Source organism: Filicampus tigris, chromosome 8 (genome assembly GCF_054856515.1).
Source record: "Filicampus tigris isolate MCC_2025a chromosome 8, RoL_Ftig_1.0, whole genome shotgun sequence".
NCBI lineage: Eukaryota > Metazoa > Chordata > Actinopteri > Syngnathiformes > Syngnathidae > Filicampus > Filicampus tigris.
The window spans coordinates 23781189-23797557 of NC_141224.1; the positions used below are offsets into that span (position 1 = coordinate 23781189).

At 41.2% G+C, this 16369-nt stretch overlaps 1 protein-coding gene across 3 annotated transcripts in view; it reads right to left on the reverse strand.

Moving 5' to 3' along the window:
• Positions 1-4754: 4754 nt before the first annotated feature.
• Positions 4755-16369, reverse strand: part of LOC147144113 (zinc finger protein 516-like) — a 55044-nt gene continuing 43429 nt past the window's right edge. For 2 of the 3 annotated variants that reach the window (XM_086037853.1, XM_086037854.1), the window contains exon 5: positions 4755-8185. In XM_086037853.1, coding sequence (XP_085893979.1) covers positions 7995-8185 — 191 coding nt within the window. In that variant the 3' untranslated portion in view covers positions 4755-7994. Of the gene's footprint in view, positions 8186-11800; positions 11872-16369 lie in introns of all 3 variants that reach the window. The other variant, XM_086037855.1, reaches the window with a different exon arrangement.

Sequence of the window (16369 nt, forward strand, 5' to 3'; positions counted from 1 at the left end):
AGAAATGTGTAACTTATATTTGGATTTGAAATACGGTGAGAGGACAAACATTTTCCTATTAGAAATAAGGGAAATATAAATCATCCATTACAGGGGGAAACTGTTGCCATCATAAAACATGACTTTAACGTTTTAACATGCTGAACTGCCATGCCAGTGTAAAAATATTTGGTTAATACATTGGGCCATATTTTGGGAGACAGGCGCCCATGCGCTCGTGGTAAAAAAGGGCGCAACTTCATTTTCTTACGGGGGCAAGTGTAGTTTACCCTGTTTGGGAATGTGATACTCCTCACTGGGCATTCAGGCGCACGGAGCTGGTGCTCCCCCGACGCACCTGACAATTTGGCAACAGAAAGTAGACTGCAACAATTGTAGTTTAGCATGTTTATCAATTCTGTGGACGCGCTATGCCTTGTTGGGCGTTCCAACTGCCGTGGCTGCAGCGCCTCCGGCGCATCTTGCAATTTGGTGACAAAAAGTAGACAAAATTTTAGACTAGATAAAAGCAAGTCTAAATGTTGGCGCAGGTATTGTAACAGTTTTTGTGTATTTGTTTGAGTCGCAAGCAGACAGATTGGGCGCTCCGTGGATGTGTATGTCATCGTATTCCATTCATAAAAATCAGAGCTGGTCAGTCGGTCCCTGGGCCCCGGATGCCCATTTTTGGGGCGGAGGGGTGGGGAGTGACAAATTTTAAAAAACGGCTGGACTAAGCATGGCCGGAAGTGGATTTTAGTCCGGCCCTCTAATCGGCCCTCATGCGTGTGAAGTGCTCGCGAGGGGGCCAAATTTCATCTCAGCCTACTCGGTGAAAAGCTTCTTTTCAGGCTTCTTTCAAAACAACTTGTGTCCGGGAGTATATTCAAGCTGCGCGCAGCACTCAAGTATGGCACATCATGCACTTTCCTACTTCCGGAAATACGCCGTAGCAAAACTGCTGTGTAGTGGTTTGCTGGCATGCTTTTATTTTGAAGGCCGGGAAGTGTGGAGGAGGGGAGGTGTGGAAAATAAGTAACTTGTTGAATGCTTGCAGACTTGTCGTCTGTTGGACCCAAATACTTACACAATACGACAAAACCAACCCCAGGTTTCGCAATGGAAGTAAGTACACACAGCTGGATAAGTACGTGAGTAAGTGGCGCATTTGAAGCGCGTCCACAGTGGGTTTGAATAGTAAGTTAGCCAGCTAATTGTCTTTAAATAAACCTCTTCCGTTAGCATCTCTACCCCGGGGGCATCATGCACGTTTTTTTTGGGGTTCTTTTTCTTTGGGGGGGGCGTCGGTCGGAACGGGGCGGGGGCCGACAGTGTATATGAATATGGCCGTGGGGTCACAGATGGAAGGGTATACCCAGGTCAAGGGTGGACGGTCGCGTCTGGACGGGCAAAAAAGGGTCAAGTGCCCAGCTCTGATAAAAATATGACAGCATGGGAAAATCTCTCTGAATCGTTGTGGAAATCAATTCATTGAATGAATTACACGTAATCATCCATCCATTATCGATACCGCTTATCCTTACAAGGGTCGCAGAGCGTGCCGGAGCCTATCCCAGCTGTCTTCGGGCAGTAGGCGGGGGACACCCTGAATTGGTTGCCAGCCAATCACAGGGCACACAGAGACAAACATCCGCACTCACAATCACATCTAGGGCCAATTTAGAGAGTCCAATCAACTTTCCATGCATGTTTTTGGAATGTGGGAGGAAACCGGAGGACCCGGAGAAAACCCACGCATCATCATCATCATCTTAAAAATATTTTGATAGCATCCCCCCGACTGAACGGCACAACTATTGGGGGGGTCACACACGGATGTGCAGTTGTGGTCTCCAATTGCCCATGTCATGCACGACTACATCATCCAAAAGGAGAGACCTTGCAGTTTACAAGTATAAACACACTTTACGCTCGCCAATGCCATGCACGGACCCCAGCAAGCCTATTTCTACTTCCACAATGTTGAGCCCTGCGTGGGCTTCATCTGTCTTGATTTAGGGTGCAATGAGGGGAGCTGGTACGATTGGGCAGGATACAGCTATTCTCTATCCCACTACGGCGCAAACGTCCCCCTTACGCCATTTCTACCTGTCCAAAGTCTTGGAAAATGCCAAAAGAAAGAAAACACCACCCATGCGCAGATAGACTGCATTCTGGGCTAGACTTGCACTGGGCATGAAAATAGTCCCCACTATGTTAATATTATGGGAAAGTGTGTGATGAACAAAGATCGCAAACAGCTGTCGCAAAATTGCATGTTCACTTTAATACATAGGGAGCACATTGCTGGTGGGCATGTTGAGAGTGATCTACTACTGTAAGATTATGTTGCAAATGGCAACAGGTGTAAAAGTGGTGGGGTGGTGGTGGAGCCTCAATTTTTGCACTTTTGATAGCTGTGATGGTTTTAACCACAGAAAATGTGATCTTACTGATCTGACGGAGGAGCAATATGCATAAGCTATGAGTGCAGTTTATCACTGATTATTTTGTGGAAGCCATCATAAAAGTCATGCTTTGTTTGATTTTTGTTCCTGGCATTTCAAAAATATTTTTGGTTGGAAAAGATCTGTTCTCCCCTTTGCCTCTCATTGTGGCTCCACCTTCTCCTTGCCCCAAGAACTGCAGTCAGCATTACATACAGGGTGCCAGTTTACACAGACGTATTTAAAAACGCTAAAGCAGCCACCACAATTGGTCTTAACTTTGTTAAGTGTAATTTTGTGTGCTAAAGAAACACGCAAAATGAATTGGGTGGATATTTTACACATTTGGCGGATGCAAAATGGGTGTGTGCACCCAGTTAGTAGATCAGCTTCCACATCACTTTTCTGGATCAAGTTGGTGCCTGTTTTTGTGAGCGCAAACATTTAAGAAATCAGGCGTCATGGACTCTGGTGATGCTTGTCCTTTTTGGGCTAGGTGTTGTAAAAACGCAAAAGAAAAATCAAATCATACATATACTTACTTTACATTGGATGGTTTCTTGATCCATTAATCCATCCATTTGTTTTCATTACCGTTTATTCAGTGACAGTGTTTCATTTATGCATTTTAAGTTCTGGTCAGCTAAAAGTGCCTTCTTTGTTTGATGCTTGTTGAACTGCAACGCATTTTTGTGTGACTTAGGGTGCTCAAATCTGCATGACTTTCAAATTTAAATGTGTCATTGTACACAGTTTGTCAGTCTGAACGTAGAAAAATGAAACACTGCATCTCATTATGGCTTCAGTAGATCTGTGTGGTGATAGCTTTTTGAAATCAAAAGGAACATGTGAAGGACTGTTTTCGCCATCACGTCTACCTGTCACATTCATATCAGACTGACATTTGGCATATTTTCCACGTCATTCAGTCAGTCACTCTATTTCACTGTGCTGTGTGACGAAGAAAGGAGATGTCAGCCAACAGATTTCAGGGAGCTCAGTGACTGATGAGGTTGGAAAGAGTGACGGGCAGCTGCAGTCTTTTCTCAGCCCGCGGGCCTGCCTGGCATTAGCGTTATGTGCCATGTTCTCAGAGGGAACCCGTCACTCTGCCGTCACTCAAGCTGACAGACAAACGGTGCACATTGACACAGCATATGAAAGAGACTGGCAAAGTAGCAACAAATCCCTATGTGGTCCGTCAGAGTTGAAGGCTATGGGTTTCTCATCACTTCTGCATGGCAGGTCCCCTTCAAGCGCACGGCCACACGTGGACATCAAGGTGCCAACAGCCCGGGCGCCATCAAAGTCCGCATCCATCAGATGCAATGAAAGGGAACAGCTTGAAGTATAGTTTTGGTTTCATGTGTTTTCACTTCATCTACACTAGTCATGACCAGATTTACTCCATTTTGTAGGTACTTGACTCATCCATACATTAAAATTATGTCGAATGAGAAAGTAGCCTGGTATATATAACACAGGACAAACAAAAATATTGTAAACAAAAAAAAGTGAAATTAATGCATTGTACTAATTCACACTGAAAGCACTTAGGTCAGAGTGCATGCTGCTAATTGCAGAAATCGATGGGAAATTTATGATCCCCACATTGGGATCAGATAAACACAAGTATGGTGGTCCACAGTTTCACTTTTGTCAACAGTCCTAACCTTGGTTAGTCTGCTAGCTTGTCATTATTCAGATCATCCACCACTTGCTACCCCATTTACTTATCTTGTGTACACTAATACACACGTTACGTTTCAACTGAGTGCTCTTTTGTCACTTACTCTTCAGGGTAGAAGAGCTGGCTATTTGTTGGATGGTGTGCTTCTTAAAACGTAATGCCCTACACTCTCGGCTCCACTGAGAGTCAGTGAACAATATGTTTGATGTGGAGCATCTGTACAACAGGAACATGTAAAAATGGGAAGAATGACTTTTTAAAATGTCACAATAATGAAGTCGGCTGCTCGCTGGTTTGGTTTATGGTGGCACCTGAGGCATCTAGTTGTCCAAAAAATGTGTTGATGTGTGAAGATATTGTTTGATCATGTGTGCCCAGCCGCTGACAGTGAATGCTTATGGTGCCAAGAGAAGAGGACCTGTGAGCACCAAAGCAGCGTATACTACATGCGGTGTCATTTGTGATTCTTAGAGGCGATGCACTGAAGGGTTCTTGGTAAAGTTCAGACCAGCAAGGTGAGTAAGAATCAAAAAACAAAATCTGAACCTTGTTTCATCTAAATGTGGATGTGTTCCATCACAGTGGCTGAGAAACAACTAAAATCTAGCAAGGACAACCAGATGAAACGGTGGCAAAAGTTAGCATTTTGTGTGTCTTTATTTTGGACATGACATTACATGTTTTTGAAATTTACAAACGTGTAACAGAACTGAGAATGGCTCAGACGAGGTAGAGCTTTCACGTCGGCTTGCTGGCTTGAAAATGACAAAACAAAACAAAAAAAAAAATGAACACAAAATAATGACCTAGAAAATCAATTACCAAACAGCTGTCCTGCCTCTGTCCTCTTGTCCTTTTTGAAGTGATAATAAATACAGATTTCAACCAAAACACTTGGAATAATAAGGTCTTGTTAGGTACATTAATTATGAGGTTCAATACAAATAAAAAGCTCACAGACACAAAAAAAAACAATTTCAAATATGTAATAAACCATCAACCAAAGGGGGGACGAAAACAACCCCTGTGGGAGGCCAGACACGGCGAGCTAATGACAAAAGTCCTAAAATTTAGCAGAGAGACTAAAAACAAGCTCTTACATCTTCATGAAAAATAAGCACTGCTGCACCTCGACTTGTCAAGCTTTCCATGAGGAAAAATAACTAAAATGGTGTGACACAGCCATTACAAAAAAGATAATCTGTCATTAAAATCTATGCAAAAAGCCTCGAAAACCCAAATTACAAGTGTATTAGCTGTAACTGCTATAATAACATTCTCAAAGTAACCTTGACTAGAATTGAACAGAAGGAAAGGTTAAAGCTGTATTCTAGTCTAAGTGCACTATTAATGCCATTTGGTTTCTACCGCTGTATATAAAGAGTTTGGTAAGAGTGGATTACAGATAAACAGTTTATAATACAGTCACTCCAGCTTCACGCTTTCACTAAGTCACACTTCGGAGTACAAATTTCAAACTGAGGAGTTAATCTTAAAGGGAATTCTATACATGGTGGGTATTAGTAGTACTATTCTACACTATAAGGCTAGAATATCCATTTTCAAGTATTTTCACTACCCACACCCTTCAATACACACTTTTGTGTACCATTAGACATATTCGGGTACACGACATAGTATGCATATCGCAACAACCAGCTGGTATTACATCCACTGGTTGTTTTAGTAAAAACTACTGAGGTTTCAAAATAGACTAACAGTCTCGTACTCAGTATGTGAACTGGTTTCAATAGTTTATGCGTGCAAAAAATGTACCTAACAATTATGTTCCCTGACAAGTGACCATCTGCTTGTATCCAATGAGTCAAGGCATGGCTTACTCAATTTGGGGGTCGCTGAAGAGACAAGCCCAAGGAGAGGATAATAAAAATAAAAAACTCTGTGTAAAGACCAGCCCCTCCTTCATAATAACATGCTATTTCAGAGGAGGTAGGCACAACATATGGATGGATGGATGGATGTTAATCATTCCTTTTCAGTAGATTGGAAAACAATACACAAAGAGCTGCAACCACATCTGTGTTAAGACTGTGACTGCTCTACAATTCAGTAGGGTTCAACATCACTATTTGGTAGCATGGCCCTCTAGTCATGTGGCAAGTTGGAAGTATCCTCGTGGAAGATCCTGACTGTTCCCACTGTGGCACTAAGAAGGAATGTCTTGTAATACTTCACTTTACCCCACCAATGCAACAGTCGACAAATCAATTAAATTTTTTTTTTTTTTAAAACACTCTGTTCTGTCTCTTTCAGTAATAAAACCTAATCTGTGGTCAATTGTTTTGTGCAGTGCTAATATACAGTGCAAATAGTGATTAACACAAAGCAGTTAATTACCGGTAAATAAATTAAGTTATTTTAACCCATAACAGTTTGATACAGGCATCTTGAAGTGGCCGTATGCTGCAGTGATTATATGTCAACAAAAGGACGAACAGAACATATTTTTACTAGTAGAAACTTTTGGAAAAAAATGTCTGATGGTGTGAGCTACATCTAACTACATCTAACATCCTACTGTCTAAGCCGTGACCCATTTAGGTCTTTTTTTTTTCTTTTTAAAGGCCGATGTTAAGGTTTAAAAAAAAAAAAAAAAGCTTGAAGCACATTTTACCTGAAATTAACACTACATTAAACTACAACTAGCATAGCCATTTAACACAAAGCAATCACACTGGCTAGCATTAGCAGGGCCATATTTGCCTCCAAAAGTGCACCAGCTGGCCTTTACTTTGTGTAATTTCAATCGGAGTCTTCAGGCCGCTCCTACTGCAGGTTTGCAGTATAAATCAAAGTCAAAGTGTCAGTGTGAGAAAGGCTCAGTAATATAAAGGAGTTATATAGATGGAAAGTGCCGGCACTCAGCCCCTTCCTCTTCAATTGACAATAATTGTATGGCCATAAAAATGGTACACTCATTTATAATGGCTATTAAAAAGCAACTCTTTTTAATGAGCATTAGAGCAGTCTCTCCCTCCCTCTCATTCTCTCTCTCTCATCTCGCTCAGAGTAGTCATTCTTAAGATTTCACTAAAGAGTGGAGCCAAGTGACTTTACCCCATTTGCACATGCTGGCTCACACAAGACACTGTAATGGCTTTTAACCCAGAGGAAGTCTTTATAGTTGATTAATCAGTTATGCAATGCAGATTTATCGGCATTGATCGGCCAACTATATTGATAATCATGTCATCATTTCAGTCAATTTTAAGATGGTTTGCTGCTGTAAGATTTCAAATATTTTCATTTCTATGGTTTCTGCTCAAACAATTGAAGGAAAACATCATTCAATTTGATAATTCGTTATTAACAAATTCATTAAAATAGAAAGTAATTAAATTGATTACTAAGCAGTATGTTACTTGCAGCAGATTAGAGACAGTAGCATGCTGCCGTGAGGGATGCATCGAGTACAATATAGGGAAGAAAGAAAAAGGAGAAAGCGGTTGGCCACTGTAGTAGCAAGCCACAGTAGTTTCATTGAAAAATATACTTTCATATGCCAATCAGCTACTACCACAGAAAGCATCATTCAACACAGCGTGATCATTATTTTCGACTTTCACTTCCGAGTAGTGGCGCAAAGAAGGTTTGTGACTTAATCTTACTTTGACCCACTGTGTTAGTTTAGTATTGTGAAGAGCAGCCATTTGTGTTTATTAATTACAAAATGTCTCTGTCAAACTACAAGAAATATAGAAAACCTCACTAAAGGTTGGTTGAAGCCAGAAAAATGTTCCATGCCATAAAATCCAACGTTGATCATATCGTGCTATTTCTCGAAGTGATGATGTCATTTTCAGTTGATGTGAGTCCCTGACTAGCCTGGACTGTAGTTCAGATGTCCAAGAGAAGCCCTAGTGCTGATTTTGTGAGGTTGGTGTTGATCCGAACTCTCCTTGCTCCTCGGGGCTCAGCAACAAGTTCCTTGAATCTGGATACTGGCTGTTGTCAAAAGGCATGTGGTGGACACTCTGGACATGTGTCTTTAGGTTCCCTTTCTGAGAGGCTCTGTATGGGCAGAGCTGGCAGCAGAAAGGCCGCTCTCCTGAACAACAAAACACACAAAAACACAACATTTGAAAAGGTCATGTGGTGGCAACAAAAGGATTTGGTAGCATGAAACAATCATGTAAACCACAGATGACAGAGTGGAAATAGAATGTGGAGGAAAAGACATATATAAGCCACACTTAAAAGGAAGCACGGAGACTTGACATACACAATATGGACTCAAATATTGGGATAGCTGGCAATTACACCTTCAGTAGCAGAAAATGTAAAAAACAAAACAAACATGCAATTAGTCCCCCCGGCCCCCATTATTATGAGATCCAATGAGCCCAGAGACAATCATTCACCCTCACATTCACACCCATGGACAATTTAGAGTCCTCAACAGACCTACACCATGCATGTTTTGAAATGTGGGAGGCAGCCGGAGTAAACACAGGGCTTAAGGGAAGCTGAGCTTTGCATCACTTAAACAAAAAAACTCTCGCAAGCAAGCACAAGGGAAACTTGCAAATTCCACACAGGAATGCCAGAGCAGAGATTCAAAGCCCAATCCCCGGAACTGTGAGGCAGACATGCTAGCAACCAGGCTGCCGTGCTGTCCATCTATTCAAACCCCTGATTAATCAGCCCATTAAGAGGTGTCACAATACTTTTGCCCATTTAATGTAGGTTTCATTTCAATGCAGAATGCCAGACAAACTCCTTCTGGTCAAGTAAATCACCGAATCCTGTCTAAAACAGTCATTTTATACCCATGCACTTCATTTCATCAACCCGGCTGCCCAATGGAGCTCCGCCCCCTCCACCCCCCACACATACACGCACGCACACATGCCCATTCTATCTTCTAATTAGACTGACCTACAATGGGACAGACATCAGACCTCAGCAAAAAATAGAAAGAATAATAAAAAATAAGCAACTCACACCTGAACAAAACAAATGAGATTGCCATTTAATTGCACCTAATTATCATTTTGATAAATGGATGACTATCACAGCGGGAAAACAAATGACTCCCCGTGCCCCTCCCCCGGTATTTTTCCTGAAGAAGACATAGGAAAATATAGCAGTTATCATACATCATCAGAAGCACAACAGAGAGAAAGAAAGAGGGGTGTTTGAGGAAGAGAGCGATAACAACAAAATAGGTATAATTAATCATAAAGCAAAATAATAAAACAGCTGGAAAAAGAAGGTGAGGGTTAGACGTGAGAGGAAAGCAAGAACCTGGGCGACATCGCCCTGTGAGGAAACACGGCTGACGGGACCGCTGCACTACATTATACTAAAGGTTATCGTCACCGTAAAGCAGCGTCAACACCGCATCTAATTGGACCCCTCCGCCAGACGCCTGCTCCCATCATTCATATACTGTGCGGTAAATCTCAGTCATGTGGGGCAAGCATGTGTGTGTGTGTGTGTGTGATTAATAAAGTTGAGGTTGCAGCGTGTACAAGCGAATGTCAAAGCTGAGCAGATTTACTTCGCTTTCCCACTCGGCCTCAATTCTTGTCTCTGTGACTGGCTCTGAAAACGAAGAGAAGGCAGTAACAGATGGAAGGCTGCTATTTTTCAATATGTATGCTCTGATAGTAACAGCGTTTTATCATTTACTTACTGTCTCCACTTTTGAGTGCTGCGCACAATAAATGTGATTCTCTTGATTTATTGCCGACTTTGTATACAGGTGTAACATGCCATCTAAATCCCGAATGCTGAACCTGTTGAGCTGGCTGCTCAAGTAGCTCATTTAAAATGAAATATTGTTGCTTGAATACAACTTGCTGTTACCTCTATATTTAGCTGTATCAAATGTAACCTTCCTTGGCACATATTCAACATCACCATGTTTGGCAAGCTAGCTTCACTTTAGTCACAATTTGCATGTTTTTAAGAAAATGTGTCCCAAAAGTTATTTCAAGCATGCTTTTTTGTCCCTCTCAAGTAACTAAATAGGACAATATATAGCTTGTATTGATATACCATCTTGAAAAGAAATCTTATACATGCATAGCCAATGTATTGGGCCAGATCAAGGGTATCAAACGTACAAGTTAGAACTGGCCCGTTCGGGGGTCCGATCCAGCCCGTGGGGATTGTTGTGCGCTGCAGAACCATAAGTGTTAGGTCTCGTGTGATACATGCATGTAGCTGACAGAGAAAAATTCACTTCCTATCCATGTACGCAGTAAGAAACACCTGTATGCATCATATCACATGCTGTATTGTTTGTTAGTTAACTTCACGTGCAAAAGTTACGAGTTTGTGAAGTTACTTGTGACATGTTTATTGAAACTTGTGTGAGATGTAAAAAATGAAAAAAAAGTGAGATGTACTAGCTATTGCAAATAGTTGGAGATGGGCTGCTAATTGTTTATGGAGATTAATGCTTACCTCACATAATGTACATGAATTCTTTGTGTTTTTGCTGAAATGTGCCAGCTTTTATGGAAAGCTACTGGGTGACTATTATATTAGCAGCTAATTAAATTTCTCAAGTTGTTTTATAAAAGGTACGTACAGTACACCGTATTTTTGGACCTTAAGGCTCTCTTAAAATCCTTTAATCTTCTCCAAAATCAGCAGTACGCCTTGTAATGCGGTGCACCATATGTATGGGTAGATGTCAGCTTTTCAGGTCGCCGTCTTTAATTCAAATGACTTCCTATTACGTTTGCGCTGTCATTCTCATCTAATCGCTAGCAGGCGTCTACGGTATATGTTTTCATCATACTGGGACTAGAACTACTTTTTGCTCCGTTGTCTAAGAATCATGGCAAATGTAGTCCTACAAGCCTAATACTGCAGTCAGCTGAGTGTTTCTGAATGTGCGTTTCCAAAGTTAAAATGTGGAATAATATCATTGCGCTCTGTGAGACTGAGCCGCGAACGTAAAGTTAAATTCCTTCCTATTAACTTTCCAAAGCTGTTGCTAGCTAGCTACTTCTACGTATGTAGCACAGAGCTTCCCTTGACCTCCGACTACCCGAGGCAGGTAACATGAGCCCAGTGAAGCTTTCTGGGACAATCTGGGTGGTTCTTCTTCTTCTACTTTCTTTAGATAGTAGTTTCGGTATTTGCTTCTCAGTTTCGCTATTCAATACATTTGATGAGGCGCAAAATTTTACCTCGCAGATTACAATGTGAAACCCATTATTTCGAGCCTTGGGTTATGAAAATGAATGTTTTCGAAATGTAAAAAAAATAAAATACAAATAAATTTCAAATGGTAAATATTTTGCAGTAATATATGCAACGTACTAGGACTTTTTCTCACTTTCTCATATCATTTCTAGCTTAATCCAAATATAAATATCATTCATCACATAAAAAGACTAAGTAATTTGCCAAGGTTATAAATAATTTGGGGCCTGACTATACGATATATGCAAAGCAAAACAATTGCTACATTTGACAAAATCTGAGCAAATGAATAATTTGTACAAATATGATTCCTCATGACAAAAATCTTTTTTAAGGATTCCAGGTGCCGTGTGTGTGTGACATAAAATAAGAAAACAGACACAGAGCAGGACTGGGGGTAAAAGTTGACAACATTACACAACATGCAGATGGGTGCAACAAAAAGACGACACATGCAAAAGCGATGGTGAGCCGAGTGATTAGCCATTGTGCTACATACTTGTTTGGGAGCTTCAGAAGCGGTGCTGTGAGCGTCAGTACCTCTGTGGAGTCCATTAAAATCAAACCCAACTGTGGGGTGAGAAGGAGGACGGGGGTGGGGGAGGAGGAGGAAGGGCAAGGGGAGGGGGGGCATCCGGTTAAAAGCTCTATCAAGACCCACACAAGCATTTGTTTTTCTCCTTGTGCCACCAGCCGCACAATGAAGTGCGGCGTTCGCCACCAGTGCCCATGCTAATGGAGGCGAGCTAGCGGTAATGATGATGGCGGTGGTGATGATGATGGCGATGGAACTTGGTTGAGCCAAGTCAGTGATTTAATATGACGCATGTTAATAGAGGCCTCGGGGTGGACGGCCTTTTCTATGTGCGTACGTCCATGCTGAGGACAATCGTCGGTGACAACATTAATTACAGTCTTGGCTCGTGTTTACAGAGGCTATGTATGGGCGTGAGTGTGTTAATTTGTTGTGTGTGTGTGCGTGTGTGTGTGTGTGTGTGTGTGTGTGTGTTTACAATAGGGCTTAAGGGAAGATGAGCTTTGCATCACTTACCATTTGGCCTCTGTCACTTAGAATCACTGGCGATGCCACATATCATTCACACTCTCCACAAAGAAGCTACTTATCTCACTGTCTGCCGTGATCACTGCACGCTCACATGATGGACGTGACACGACAGGAGAGGGAATAGAGGAGCCCGAGACAAGTGAGGCAGGAGGCAGAGGGAGGAAAGAATGCAAGCGTGGGAATCCAGAGAGAGAGAAAGAAAATACACAAGGCAAGAGGGAGGGGAATTTTACAGATAGAAGGGGCAGGTTGGATGAAATTGGGAGACAAGCAAAAGGATGAGATGGGGAAGGAGGCCAGTGGGATGAAAGAGCAAGTGGGAGAAAAAGAAGGGAAACAAATGGCAAAGTACAGACAATGGGGAAAATATGAAGCTATATCCACACAAACATGTACAAATAAGTCAAAAGAAAAGAAACAGACACTATATAAAGAAAAGTCCAAATAATATGGAAAGTAATTTGTACCACGAAAAAAAAGTTGTGATTGGAACGCTCTCCCTGACCGCCTGAGGGCCTCACAGATACTTTTAAACAGGAACACAAGACTTTTCTTTTTAAATAAGGCTTCTGCTAGGCAGTCCCCTTTCTTTCTTTCTTTCTTTTTTAAACATATTTTTCAGATTCACTTTTAATAATAATAATAATAAAAATACTACTACTACTACTACTACTACTAATAATAATTATAAGAATAATAAAAACACAAATGTAGCAGTGTCTTGCTGAGGATTTTGTGGTGCTATTTTCAGTAACAAAGACACTATTCTGGCACATCAGCACCATCATCTGTTTAATGCAGTGCTTCTCAATTGTTTTCTGATACTCCCCCCTAGTAAGAAGAAAACAATTCGCGCCCACCTCAAGACCCACTCTCCGCCGCAACTATTAATACCATTTGTTGATAAAAATAGTTATAGGTATACCTCTGCATAACATCGTATCCTTGTTAACTAAAAGAAAACAAAAAGAAAGAGATATAGTTCAACTTACCAACTACTGGAGTGTATGTGCAATTACACTTTATTGTAGTACGGTGGAAAAAAAGCATGTTCCCCAGGGTCACACGCGCCCACCTCAGCATCGCACCCCCCCCCCCCCACACACGGAGGCCCGCCCCACTATTTGAGAAGCACTGGTTTAATGTGACGCCTTAAGAAAGAAAAATCACCACTTTCGTTATCTTATTTCATTCATTTTATCAGATTATATCCATCATTCTCTTTTCTATATTACTTCCTAATTATGGGTTGCAGGTGTGCTGGAGCCTGACCCAGCTGACAGTGGGCAAGAAGCCGGGTACTACCTTACAGGTCACCAGTCCATAGCAGGCCGCATACAGAAAAACAAACATTCGCACTCACATTCACATTCATGGCAATTTAGGGTCTTCAGTGAAACTATGAAAACATGAACGTTTGTGGAATGGAATGTAGGTGGACCCAGAGTACCGAGAGAAAACCTTTGCAAGTGCGGGGATAGTCATACTGTATGTATTATTAATTTGCTATTAACATTTAATGGCATTAACAAATTATTCTGGATTTTATTTCATAGAGAAAGAGCTGTGACTATTCTCAAAGGACTTTCATGTACAATGAAGACTTCATTCACAGATTTTTTTCCTAATCATTCTTATAGTAGTGCTTTTTAAACTGAGGTGTTTTTGTTGGTTGTCGGGTTTTTTTCTCCGATTCAATGCATTGTGGCTTTTCGTCTGCACACAAACTATGGTTTAGGTTATTAGGATAGAGGAAAACTGCACAAAACTTCTGAGCAGCGTGTGTCGACAGGACACGTGAATTGATTTTCATGTCATTTAAAAAAAAAAAAAAATCCCTGTATTGTTTATATCCTGGTGTTAATGTAAGCACAACTCCAACCATGAATCCTTCATTTTGAATTTTTTCCGGTCTTTGATTGCCCGACCCCCGCAAAAAAAAAAACACCTTACAGTTAGGGGTTACTTTGCCACCTGTTGCTTGGGCACGAGCTTGACAGCCTCCAAATTTGGCAAAGGTTTCTAAGTTGTGAGATGTTGTCTATAAACACCAGGAAATTTGGAGAGACTTTTTTTTAACCCCAGAAGTGAGGAATCATAACATAAAAAAACATGTACATGTGGATATAGCTTTAGTCAAGTTGTTTAATAAATGGCACTGGAGCACATGCAAATGAACTCATGAGACTGGTGTGAATAAATGATGGTCTACTTCATTGGAATGCACAATTGCACTTCTGTAATTGACATGTGATTAATAATGTATACAATTTGTCACAGGTCAGTATCCAGAGAAAACATGTTTCAGTTTAAAAAATAGCGACAGCTGCCCAGCCCATGGCAAGGAAGGACTCACAGACTGGCTGTTACACTCAACTGAACAAAAAGATCCGGTTTGATTTATATGGGTACATGCAGAAACGTCCGACAATGAAATATTGTTGTGAGTGTGAATCCTTCCATGCATATATTCTCTATAACTCATGTTAGTGTCTCTGAGAGGATAAATAGCTGAGAAGGTGATGATGTGTGTGCACAGGTGTCATGTTAATGACTGAAAATGTGCTTTAAGATGAATAATTAGAAGCTGGGCGCTTAGCCTACAAACTAAAGACGGATATCGGCCGTTTTGTATGTGTTGACTCAACTACCTTTGCTGCTCCTCTTGCTTCATGTGTGACTGCTATTGTTTTATTAACAACTATACTATCAGCCTCAACATGTGACTCTCCTGATTTTCAGATGATTTGTACTACAGCATATACACTGAAGATATATACTGAATCTAATCTAACATGTTGCCACTGTCATCTAACTAAATAATAGGGGTGTAACGGTACGCTAAATCACATTTTGGTTCGTTTTTAAAAAAAATATGTTTATTTTAGAAAAAATAAATGAAAGTGAACTATTCGGGTGATATTCTAAGAAATTACACCAGAATAAAAATACACTAACAATAAAGATCTCTTGTCATGTCATGTCATGTCATCTTCCAAACCGCTTATCCTATATAGGGTCGCGGGGAGTTGCTGGAGCCTATCCCAGCCGTCAATGGGCGAAGGCAGACTACACCCCGAACTGGTCGCCAGCCAGTCGCAGGGCACATAAAGATCTCTTAACTTAGTAAATTATTAAGACACTGAAATCTTTAAACACTCAGCAGCAAAAGCCTATGACACACCTAAGTATTCAAGTTAAAGACAAGTTGTCATTACAGTACATGTATACACTTTTTGTGATAAAAAAAACACATACAATAACAGTTACAATTATTGCTAACTATATTAAAACACTTTTTATAATGATTTATTTTTTAAGTCTTGATGAAATTGTATACACTTTTTAGGCATTGAAACCTTTGAATGTTCAACAGCATATTGTAACGAATTGGGTTATCTATGTTGTGGTCGGATTTGTGTGTTGCTGAGTTGTATTGTTTCCGAGGTTCATGAATGCATCGTACGGCAAGCGAGTGGAGCAGCAGAGTAAGAGCGCGGCCAGTTGTACTTGGATTAATAAAAACGTGATAATTAAACTACGTAGGACGGCGTGTTCCTGGAAGATGCTACAATATGATAAATCTCGCTATTTAAGTTTGGCGTTTTGGGCTAAAAAGACCTTCCTCGTATAAGAAACATTCAGTCGGCTGATGCCGTGCATGTTAAACGTGCTAGCCGCAACATAGCCGCCGATTTCATGTAGCAATGTCGGCACACAACTTTCAGACTTATCCACGCACATTTCCCCATCAGCGATGAGGAACAGGAAAGCCAGAATGTTCCCAAACAGGAGACCGCAGTGTACGCGGGGACCTTCGAGCTCTGGCTCTCACTGTTGTGCCGCCACTCTCGTCTCCCGCACGCAACAGTCAGCGTCCGTGTATATGCTCGCGCTAATAAATGGACCGGACCGAACCGAACGCAAGTGGACCGAACCGAACATGCCATACCGAAACGTATTAATACACCCGAGTGTACCGTTACACCCCTACTAAATAAG